The following is a 12,796-nucleotide window of genomic DNA, read 5'->3' on the forward strand; positions in this document are numbered from 1 at the left end:
ATCAATATCACAAGCCTTGATGATCGCCATTGTTTCAGCAAGAGTGAGGCGATTCAGATCCTTGGTCTTCTTAATCACAACAACATTCATGTCCCATGACCTTGGAAGAGCATTCAGTAGCTTTTTGTTTATCTCGGACTTGGTCAAGAAGATCCCAGATATGTTCATATCAGTAGTAAGAGTTGTGAATCGTTGCAGCTGTGCCTCCAGAGTTTCTCCAGGAATGTAGTTGAACATATTGAATTTCTGTCGCAACATGTCCTGGCGACTTTCCTTCATGTCTTCATTTCCTTCATATACCTCAATCAAAGCTTCCCACAGATCTTTAGCTGAAGTATACTCTCTGAAACCTTGAGATATATGAGGAGATAATGCCATAGTCAGAGTGGCTAAAGCCCTTTCCTGTTCTTTGACTTTCTCAAATTCGTCATCTGTATAGTTCTCAACTGCTTTGTCAATCACTTGTCCTCCAACCGTCATAGTAATTCGAACAGGACCCTTGATGATGCTTCTCCAAACTTTGAAGTCTTTCATTTTAATGTACTTTTCAATCCGGTATTTCCATTCAGGAAAACGATCTGCAGACATCAGTCTTGGAATACGTGTGGTTGTGCCCATGACAGTATCCAGTTCATGAAAATGTGTTTGACTTTGAGAATCCATTGGTGATTAGATTTTAAATCAGAAAATAAAACAAAAAAAATGATGTGAGAACTGAGTTTACGGTTGATGTGTTTACGGCCGTAAACTGAGTTTACGGTCGAACGTTTATGGTCTTGTGTTTACGGTTATTGAAGCTTAGTTTACGGTTATTGAAGATTAGTTTACGGTTATTGAAGATGCCTTGTTTACGGTCCAAGAACACAGTTTACGGTTTATGAATGTTCTTGAGTTTACGGTTGGCAGTAAACTCCCAGAAGTTCTTCGAAAACGCGTTTTTGGAGTAGATTCAATTCCTTTAGCAACGAAAACACCAAATCCAATCTCGAACAATGAAGAATATACGTTTAAGCAGCCGAAAACTCGATTGAATGAAGCTTTGACACCGGTTTTGCTCTGATACCAGTTGTAAGGTCCTAAAACGGATCTTTACCAATGATCAAGCAATCAAACAATCAAAAGCAATCAGAATAAGAGTAGAAGAAGAAGATAAATCGATCAATCAAGCTTGCACACGTTTATTGCTGTAAAACGTCTGGTACAACTCGATACAATGGACCGTGAACTCTGTGGCATCAACAACCTAACAATGACCTACAACTCCTCTATATATAGTAGACTTGGGCCGGAAACTGGGTTTACGGCCGTAAACAGGCTTACGGCCGTAAACTCATCACAGGGCCGTAAACTGCTAATCAACTCACTAAAACATAATAAAGACTCAAAAGGAACTATTACAATGAAAGCCTAGACCAAACCACTAACTGGACCCTTCACTCTAATTACCAAAGAACATGATCAATTGCTAGATTTTGGTGGCTGGATTTTTGCAACTCTCATCCTCTATCTTAATTATCATATCTCATGGTGGGCTCAACTAAGTTTTAATCGCCATCTGCAAAGTTATTTTCAATTTCAAAGCTATTTCCAGATGCAAAAAACACCATTACAAAGCACATATCAAAAGCAGTTGGAGGTGGGTAAAATCAAGTCACTAAAACCAAGCAAAAATGCACCATTACATTACAAAATAGCAAAGTTTTATGACAATTTATTTCTCTGTACAGACTTTTGAAGGATGAAGGATCCGTTTGTCAATGCTGGTTTGGGAGAACCGACTCTGAGTTGGACACGTAGACTGATTTTCTCATCTGAGTTTTATTGGATTTGGCTTTCTTGCCAGAATGTGAGGTTCCTGCGTTTCTTGAAGAGGGTTTCACTGGCTTTGTTATTATTGATGTCTCAGGTGATAAATGAAGCATACTGTGTGCGTATGTTTTAATTTAAGGAGGGGCATAATTGTCAATTTCCTTCAAAATCCGTGGAAGTATCAAAAAAAATTCGTGGATATATCAGCGCCTATATAATAAACTCACAACTATCATCGACCGCATGTCTCCGCCGTCAAGAATTCTTCCTCGAAGGTCTGCAACCAGTCGAGACGTCATGCTAGTTCTCCACCTAGCTTCTTCCCTGTAAGTACGTTCATATTTCACTTCAAAAATCGACATGTGCGATTTTCAATTTTGGAAAAGTTGATTTTTTTTTATTTCATGTGTAGACTAGTTTGGGGGCGGCAGCAATTGAATTGGAATGTTGATGATAATAATCATAGCATTATAGATTTTTTTATTATTGTTGAGTAAATAGGAAACAGTGAGATTAATTCATTGTTTTACATGAATATTTATGGGGGAGGCGACAACCTTCTCTTTTACATTCATCAAACTCATTTATCTACTATTCCATTTTAGCTTTTGTGATTTTTTTAACATTATTTGCACCTAGTATTTAATTCTTATGATCAATACTACTACGATTAATTTGATATCTTTTTTTTCTTCATATTGTTTCAAATTCGTTTATCCTATTAATTGTTAGATATTAAGCCAAATTTCTTTTTCAAAAATTTGCATGATTTTATGCTGATTAACAGTTAATGTTAGAGGTTTATATTTATCACAAGTCACCTAAAAACACCCGGTAAAAATGCATCCGATGTATCTTTTTTAGTTTTTAAGGGTTAATGTATGTTAAGAAGGGATAAAAGGGTTTAATAAAGTAACAAGCATAGGGGAAATGAGAAACTAATTGTAAGCTACTTAATCACAAAAATGAAAAATAAAATTATATTATATAAAAAAAATTAAAAAATATAATTTATATATTTTCGAATTTTCGGATATCCGAAATATACGAAATTCTTTAAAATCGATATCTGTATCCGAATCCGAAAAATCAGATATCCGAAATTCCGGATATCCGAAATTCGGGTAATTTTAGTTTGGATTTTCGGATGCGGATATTTTTGAACACTCCTACTAACTGTTATTTTGAGTGAGCTTTAACAATTCTCCATGCCATGACAAACTCTTAGTTATAAATGTATTTATATACAATGCATGTCACCTTAGTTATATCTTATTCCAATTGACCACTATGATGTTTGATGTTGTAGATAATGTTGAACTTAGTGTTTTATTTTTCATGTCTCTCAACTTTAATTTATTTGATGGATAGTATGATCATGATTTACGATTTGGTTTATAAAATATGTTAGAATCCGATGCCAAAAAAGTTGTTGATTGTTTCTTGATTCATGTTAATCGGATCTTCTGAAATATCCGAAAATCTTTAAAATCGATATATGTATCCGAATCCGAAAAACCGAATATCCAAAATTTCGGATAATTTTAGTTTGGACTTACGGATACGAATATTTTTGAACACGCCTACTAACTTTTGTTTTGGGTGAGCTTTAACAATTCTCCATGCCGTGGCAAAACTCTTTGTGCGTGTCACCTTAGTTATATCTATTTCCAATTGATCACTATGACGTTTGATGTTGTAGATAATGATGCACTTAGTGTTTTCTTTTTCATGTCTCTCAACTTTAATTTATTTGATGGATAGTACGATCATGATTTACTATTTGGTTTATTAAATATGTTAGAACCCGATGCTTAAGAAGTTGTTGATTGTTCTTGACTCACGTTAATCAGACCCCCAACCCCCACATTTTTCTTCCGCTTGTGGTAAACATCCGTTGCAACTCACCTAATTTTTTCTTCTTCACACACCATATTTTGATCTGACGAGATGGCCAAGATTCTTAATCGGCGTTTGGAACCCCTACGGATGGCATTTGGGTTGCCGATGGTTGTCATGTGGGTCGACGATGGGAGGTGCATGTTTGAGAGAATGAGAGGAAAGGGAATGATAGAGTGTTGTTCTTTGTGTGTTTGAGAAAGGAAAGGAGATCAATGGGGTTTAAAAATGTATTTAATAATTATTCTATATTACAAAATCTGTCCATATGGTTTGAGATAATTTCCATGTTTGGTCTTTATCTTTAACTCGTATGGTACTTAAGGTTTGAGTCTGTTTTATTTTTTATCCTTAAGAGAAATAAAATGACTATTTTACCCTTATTGATATTTTTATTTTTATTTATTTATTCTACATTATTAAAGAAAAGCTTTAAAGTAAATTTGTGTGTCCCACCCCCTTATATCTCTTCGCGTATGCCATCTCTTCCGAATCCAAAGCATGATGACCTCTTCTCCTTCCTCTATTTTGTCGTCGACAACCCTCCAACACCACAACCGCTCTTCGACCACCATTATAACATGGATGCAGGTCACCGAAAAACCCACTCACCCCTTTAACCCTGTATCTCATCACTGTCAAACATTAGTACATTCACTTGGATCTTGTCTCGATTCCTGCATCACCACCTTTGACTCCTACAGGTTCAAAGTCATCGTTGTCAGAAATATACATAAGGTTGTCGTGGTTGCGAGAGGTGAAGGGTTCAAATTCCAAACCCAATTGGGTCTAAAAATGCTTCGAATACAACCTAAGAAATATCAACATCATTTTCATAATACACACAAAGGTTAAGAAATGACATGGAAAAACGAGTTTGAATGTCGGTGTAAAACCTGCAAAACAGAGTCTCTCCTACTAATGTATTTGTTTCAGTTTTGAACATGCAACGATATCAAGATCCACAAATTTTTTCCACAAATGCATCCACTTAATACAAAACCACACATAACTCAAAGCAATTACAATAAGCCCTAAATTCAACCCATTATCGCCTATTTGTCTCCAACACAATGCTAATATAACCCAAAATTGACGAGTTTCAGATGAAGGAGATGAGTCAGGGTATAAGAACGGTCGCAATTATGACAGAGGAGAATTCTGATGATTCTTGATCTCAGTTGGATTCTGATATTACTTACGAGTGTCATTAAGAAAGGAGAGGAACGATGGTGTTTGCTTATGTTTTCATTTGCCACATGAGATTGACAAAGTTTTATTGGTATAAGAGGATGGTTGTACTTAGGCTTTAGAGTAGTTGTCACATCTTCTAATAATTTTAAAATCAGAAAGAAATAAAAATAAAAATAATAAAAGAAAATATAAAAATATACTGTAAGAATCATTTTATGTCGACGTGATCCAATACAAAACAAAAACAAACCAGATAGATATTCCAAATTTTACAAAAAATGAGATTAAATATGCATATGATCTCAAATCACAATGATGATTTCCGTGGTTTGCTCGTCTAGCAATTGATAATAGGCAGGAAATTAAATTTTATGAGTATATGAAGTTTTTTTAAGAAACATCCAACATTTTATAGATTTGGGTTATAGAGGCATGAATATCTCATCACATGTTTACCCATTGTGTTCTGGTGAAATTGAAACTTCTAGTCATCTTCTTGCAACCTGTCCTTGTCCTTTTACTCATGAAGTTTTGGAATGGATATTCAAATGGTGTTGTATCCTGACTTAAAGAAGATCAGATATAAACGATTATATTATTTTTGTAGCTAATTGGGGTAACTGTCCAAAGAAAAAAAAGACATTGCTAGCTATTATATACAGAATTATATGAAGTATTTGGAAGGTGAGAAACAACAAGGGTTTAACAATATTAATTCTATGCCGACAAAGACGGCAGACCACATAATTTCACTAGTGTATGGGTAGGTAAAATATAAAGGTAAATCTGGAAATTATAATTGGGCGTGTTGGAGTTGTTGTCCATTCTGAGTACACTCTGTAAAAATGTATTTTACAAAGTTTGTTTTCTTGTCGAGCTCTAGTCACTTGCTAGGATGTGTTTAATAAAGACAAAATTGTAAGATTGGTCCCTGTAGTATTCAAAAAACTTTAATGGGGTCCAAAAACTTTCTCACTTGCATAGAAGGTCCAAAATCAAGGTTTTTCCGTGTTTTTCGTCACTGATGCACTTGAAAGGTCAATTATACCCTCTTCATTTCTTTTTTATATTTTATTTTCTTTATTTTAGTATTTAAATAATTAAAATAAAATCTTACCCTACCCCACCCTAACCCTCTCTACCGCCCCTCTATTCTCTTTCTTTCTCTCTCTCTCTCTCTCTCTCTCACACACACACACACACACATCGTGTATTTCATCAAAGAACTTAACATTCTCTCTATACCTTCAAAAAGTCATTTCTTCAAGAATACACACTCATAAAATTCTTTATACATAAAAGGAAGATTAAACACACAGTGAAAATAACCCAAATTTGCTAACCCTAAATATGTGTAACATCCCAAAAGTCAAGACCAAAAATTTCATTTTTAGTTTAATAATTTATAAAACCAACAGTATAAAAACATCCATAAAACATCCCATGTCAAAACCAAAGTGTCAATAATCAAAACATGTTATCATAAAATAATATCAGAGTGCAATCCCAAAGATCTCATGTGCGGAAAACATAGTGTGATGCGCTGCGATCAAGCCGGCTCCTTTCCTTTGAAAACGAGTACCTGAAACCAAAACTGTAAACCGTAAGCACGATGCTTAGTGATTTCCCCCACCATACCACATACCATAAAACACACATACTGCCAAGCATATCCGGGTGCTGACCTACCCCTTCGGTATCTTTCAACCGGTATCAGGGGACTGTTTCACCCCTATCACTACCACATAATAACATAGCATAAAATACCTAAATATACTGTCAGACATATCTTGGTGCCCGACCTACCCCTTCAGTATCTTTCAACCGGTAACCGGGAGCTAACCTCCCCTTTGGTATCTTTCAACCGGTAACCGGGGACTATTTCATCCCTACCACTACCACATAATAACATAACATAACGTACTGCTAGGAATGCATGGGTTCTGACGACCCCTTCGGTATCTTTCAACCGGTATCCGATGACTATTTCACCCCTACTACTAACATGTAACACAGAGCATCCTAGCACACAAACATAACACATAATAGCATAACAGATAATTATCACAAAGACATCATATAACAAACAACTCCTACTAGTGGGCCGACATTGTGGCTTTAGACCCACTTCTACTGGAAGGTAACTCACCTCACACCGCTGAAATCCCGCCGACGAAACCCTGGCTGCTGGATGATAGATTCCCGAACTGTCAACATCAAAATAACACCCAATTAATAATTGGGTTCCAACACATATCCATAAGTCCATACTTAGGGTAAAAGGTTACTTTACCCCCATCATAGCTTGATTCAAGCCCAAGGCCCAATCCAAAGGCCCAAAAGTCAACTATGAGTCAAAGCCCAACATATGGCCCAATTTTCCAAATTGGGCCCAAACTTCTACATGGTCTTACCCCAAATCCCAACCATTTAGTCTAGTCTAAACATTTGGCATTTCTAATGGCCTAATATCTCATAATCATAAAGGCCCAATTATTCAATTTTCCAAATTGGGCCCGAACCTTACATATGGGCCTTACCCTAAAGCCCATCTAAATATTCTAGTCCATATGATTATTCTTGGATGGCCCACCAATAACCCAATCATCAAGGCCTAATAGAAAGGCCCAACTCAAGGCCCAAGTGAAATTAGGGGTTTCTCATAAAATGACAATTAGGGTTAAGTCTTTCTCACTTAATCCATTAAGGACTTAATCCATTAGGTTCATCACTCTATTAGATAAATCATATGGTGTGATTGGGTGTAATTCACCATTCCATTCCAATGGCCCAAAATGCGGGTCCCGATAAATCCAAACCAATAATTCCAAAATTAGGGTTTCCAACCCAATCACAACCTAATAGGCCCAAAAGCTAAGTCCTTAGATCCATTAGGGTTTCATTAGGCCCATTAGGGTTTCACTAGGCCCATTAGGGTTTCGCTAGTCGGGCACCACCTACTACCACCTCGCGTAGTAGTGGTCAACGGCAGCTCACGGCGGTGGCCACTACCTCACGGTGGTGGTTATGGTTTCTAGTCCATTTTGTCCAAGCATCCAAAAAGAAGCAACTAAACGCAAGCAAAAGCACACCACCACCCAACACGGCGGTTGGTGGCGGCAGCCACCACCCTACGGTGGTGGTTTTGAGTTTTATTTTCATTATTCCGACACTATTACAGTTTACAACACAAATCCTAGTAACACACACACTCACTAACATAAACACACACACACACAACCACCCTAGTGGTGGCTGGCGGTGGTACATGACGGCAGCCACCACCTCACGGTGGTGGTGGTGGCTGTTCTTGTTTTTCGACCAAGCAAATCACACACAACACACACTCAACAGAAATGCACACACACACACGTTATATGTTCATAAAACGACCCCATCCACCCATATGGTGGCGGATGGCGACGGCATCGGCTGTTTCACGATGGTAGCCACCACCTCACGGTGGGTGGCGGTGGTTTCTTTTGGTTCCCAATCAAGCAGCAACACACACAGCAAGCCCTGCTTCACAATTCTGGACGCAACCACCACTTGGTGGTCCATGACGACGGCAGCAGCAGTTCTAGCGGCCACATCGGTGGCTAACGGCGGCGGTTGGAGTCATCGGAACCACATCAACGAAAGGAAGAGAAGGAGTCGCCCTCTCTGATGGAATGAATGCCATAGTAACCTCCTTATCGTCCAACTGCGATTCCCAACTACTCTTCTCGTCGGAAATGACAGCAGCGGTAGCAGCAAGGCGGCAAGGTCCGACAGCGGTGGTTGCTAATGGTGAGTGATGAAGCAACAGCGCCTGGAGGCTGCCCTCCACTCATCGTCGATCTTCGATGTTGCCGATGACAAGGACGGCTCGATGGCGCTTGGTGGCCGAAGAACGAACGAGGTCAATGGTGGCGGCGGCCGGAAGGGGTGGAAGGTATAAGGAGGGTGACGGCTGAAGATGGTTTAGTTAGGGTTAGGGTTTGTATGGGTTATATACCCGAGCCTTACGAAACTTAATGCCATAATGTCAAGAATGGTCCCTCCGTCTCCCTTTTCTTTCAAAACAAATCCACAATTTACCCTTTTAACCCCAACCATCTAAAATCCCTTCAAATTAAGTCCGAAATTTACCCAACAGCCCCTCCTTGTATAAATTGTTTTCAATTGAAGTCCTTATGTTACCATTCAGCCCTTAAGCCTCCAAAATCTCTTCAAATTAAGTCCCAATAATTTACCAGGTAGTCCCTGCCTCCATAATTATTTACGAAACCAATCCGAAACTTACACTTTTAACCCATGACTTCTAAAATTGTGACAATTAGCTCCTCGAGACCAACACCTTGTTATATAATTATTGATTTTAGGGCTACTATTCATTCATTAATTAATTAATTTATTTATTTAATAAACGGGGTGTTACAATATGATTTCGAATATGATATCGATTTCAACTGGGTCTACACCACCATTTCTATTTTTTTCATTGTCTGTGAGTGTGTGTTTTTTAATTTTTCTAAAGCTATATACTACGATAGATCTTACACCATCATTTTCCGTCATTTTGTTCCTAGTCTTATCGATTGCAAAAGAAAAAAAAATCAATTTAAATCTGGTTTCTTTTGCAACCACTTGAAGCAGATTGTAGAGAATGAGGGGTAGGAGTAACACATGTAGGTATCACCAACACATGGAGGCAACGACAGCATGGATGATTTCTACAAACCCTTAAATCATCATCTCTGAAAAACACTCAAACTCTCATATCTGAAATATGATTTCTAGAAAACGATTTCTAAAAAAAGGATTCTTATGTGTATGTTCATCCCTGCAAACCCACATTCTTTTCTCCATCGAATCTGAAATCGATGTTTGTGTGTTTATCCACATAAACCCTTTGTTGTGTATGTGTTCATCCCTATAAACACATTGGCGGTAGAGTCCTTTAACCCACAATAAAGAAACCAAATTTACACCGGATTCAACTCGAAAATGAACACACCATGGATTTTTTTTACTAGATTGGGTGGAAGATGTGAAAATTTTGGGGGTTGTTGAGGTTTTCAGTTGGGAAGAATAATAGTGGTGTGTGTGTGTGTAGCAAGAAACATGACAAAAGAAGAAGAAGGTGAAGTTGGGTCTAAACCCAATTAGAAACATCACTGTGACAATGGAATGGTATGAGATCGAAGATGCAAGGAATTTCAGAGGTGGTGTTTTTGATCTCCTAGTGCAATTTCAGAGGTGGCTTAAAGTCGATTTATGTTTTGGAGAGAAGATCAAATACATAGGAGAGAGAGAGAGAGAGAGAGAGAGAGAGAGATGCCGTTCTTTTATTTTTTTTTATTTTTGAATTAATAAAGCATAGAATAAATATAAAAAAATACATAAAAGAAATTAAAAGAGCATAATAGTCTTTTCAACTTTGTCGTGGACTAAAATCATAGGAAAATTTTGATTTTGGAACTTCTATGCAAATTAGAAACTTTTTGGACAATATCCAAAGTTTTTTGAATAGCACAGACCAATCTTTCAGTTTTGTCTTTAATAAATTAAAAAAAAAATTATTTTATAGATTTAAGTGGCTTCTTCCTTGCATATTTTTTACCAAACACCGGAAGTCATGAGTTAAATTCAATTCTGGTCATATTACATGAAAACCCATTAATCAAACACCAATAAATAGTTTTCTTTTTATAAAAAAAATAGTTTGTAAGTTATTTTCGATTTATCAAACATAATAATAAAAAAATCTCAGAAAATAAACCTACTATTACTACAAACATACTCTAAAAATTTTCCCTCATCATTTTTAGACTATGATTAAGGTTTGGAGAGAGTTTTTACTTTTGAGAATTGATTTTATAAAATAAACAATTCTTCTATATCACATTCTTTATTATTTGTTCTCAACTGCTAATCTCTTCCATCATCGGGTTGGGTTTGTTTAAGTTGTCTAAGTTATTCGAAACAATGGGAAGGACATTAATTTCAAAGCCTAGTATTTGATATTTACCTAAACAAAAAGCGATCTCGTAATTTGACAGCATACAGAAACAAAGCTTATCCAGATATAATTATCGTATGATTTAAAACAAAAGTATCAATACACTATAACATAGATGTACAATAGACTTCAAATATGTTTATCACGATAAAAAGTAAGAAAACATATATCCGAACTACATAAACGTGTAGTTTTCATGAGATTTTTGCAAACAACTGTCTTGCCATTTAAAAAAACTACGTTCAGGTGCAATTTTGATAAAACAAGAACCAAAAATATATCAAAAAGAAACCCTAATATACCCAAATGATTAAATAACAATCCTCAAAAAGGAAGATTGAAAAAAACCTCCGATGGGTAGCCATAATTTGTACCAAAGGCTAAAAGTATTAAAATTAATTAGCCAATAAAGAACTCATTTTTCCTAGTGAAGAAAATATTGAAGTCCTAGCAGTTGAAGAACCCTTCTTGTTCTTGGCTATGGTGGCTTTTGGACTTAATCTTTGACTTTGACCATCTAAACCACCTCCATAGCTTTTCATTGACCTTCTTGATCTACAACAATACTTCCCTTTCTTTGCAAGATCTTCAATGCTTTGCACACTTGTTAGTGATGCAAATGATTCGGACTTCCCTTGATAAAACTTTGATATGCCCCTCCTACATAAAATACAAGTGATCATATAAGCAATCTAATCTTGTAACATTTGCATCGACGGATGTACTATACACCCCTTAGAACACCAAAGGATGAACTAGAACGATCTTTTCTTGATACCCAAGTCATAAAATTTTAAAAAAGATTGGAGTTACTTACTTAATAGGTAGTTGTGCCATGAGTTCAGATAGTTCGAACAAAGGACCACATGAAGATGAAGACGACGAAGATGATGAAGATGCATCATCTATCATTTCCGATGAAGAAGATGACTCGAAAGATAAATCCTCTGAATCCGATTCCATAAGGCCGTACTTGCAAACATCATCTTTAGCTTCCATTAAAACCCATTGAGCATCATTCTTTTTGAATCCCATATCTTGACACATCTTACTTTTCTCAATCTCACCCATCTTGTGCTATTATCAAATCTTGATAAAAAAAGATAGAAACCTTTTGGAAACAAGTTAGGAAGAGTATGAACTATGAAGCATAGGTTTATTGAAAATGGCATGTGTTTGAGGGAACATATATATAGAGGATATACGTGGCATAGATAAGGTATAAACTATAAAGTGTAAACCTTTTCTTTTGAATGTCGCTTTTTCAAGATCATAACAATTGTATAACTTTTATAACATGATGTACAAGTTATTCCGATACTATTTCAAATATAAAAACTTTAATTTGAAAATTATGATTATACTTCCTTTTGTATAGATAAGGTATACCAAGCCATATACAAAAACATATACATGTGAACACATAATAAACGTGGATTTTAAAAATATAACATAGAGATTGAAATAGTGAAAGGGCAAAAGTGGTAGATAATGTTGAATGGGTCCATGTTACTTGGTTTTATCCTTGGAGTTGCCACCCATACTTCGTGTATGGTTCAAATTTTTTTGTAAATGGTACTAGGAACTAGGAATAGGATAAGAATTCATCCATATCTAGTCACCAAACAAACCTTCCACTTATGGCCACTTTGGTCTCTTTCATGTGCACTTTTTTACACCCACACTTACCTTCACTTTTTCCCATTTCTCAAATTTCAACTACATTACCCAAGTCTTTGGGTTTTACACTTTCCACATATATATGACTACATGAGGGTGTTTTGGATTATTCTTTTAAAAACAGCTTATGTTTTTAAGTGTGCTTGCTAGTTTATACGGGATAAAAATAATTTTTAAAAATATATATATTTGAGTTAATTTATATGGTAT

The 12,796-nt window shown here is 36.3% G+C and overlaps 1 protein-coding gene across 1 annotated transcript; it reads right to left on the reverse strand.

The window, feature by feature from the left end:
- Positions 1–10,962: 10,962 nt before the first annotated feature.
- LOC145133231 (uncharacterized) lies at positions 10,963–12,064 on the reverse strand. Its single transcript, XM_079068160.1, has 2 exons — positions 11,724–12,064; positions 10,963–11,566 (listed from the first exon to the last, which is right to left on the reverse strand). The coding sequence occupies exons 1-2, from the start codon at positions 11,975–11,977 to the stop codon at positions 11,302–11,304; spliced, it is 519 nt and encodes a 172-aa protein (XP_078924286.1). The 5' UTR covers positions 11,978–12,064; the 3' UTR covers positions 10,963–11,301.
- Positions 12,065–12,796: the final 732 nt, after the last annotated feature.

The sequence above is a fragment of the Lactuca virosa genome, chromosome 8 (genome assembly GCF_052849685.1).
Source record: "Lactuca virosa cultivar CGN04683 chromosome 8, Lactuca_virosa_CGN04683_v6, whole genome shotgun sequence".
Classification (NCBI taxonomy): domain Eukaryota; kingdom Viridiplantae; phylum Streptophyta; class Magnoliopsida; order Asterales; family Asteraceae; genus Lactuca; species Lactuca virosa.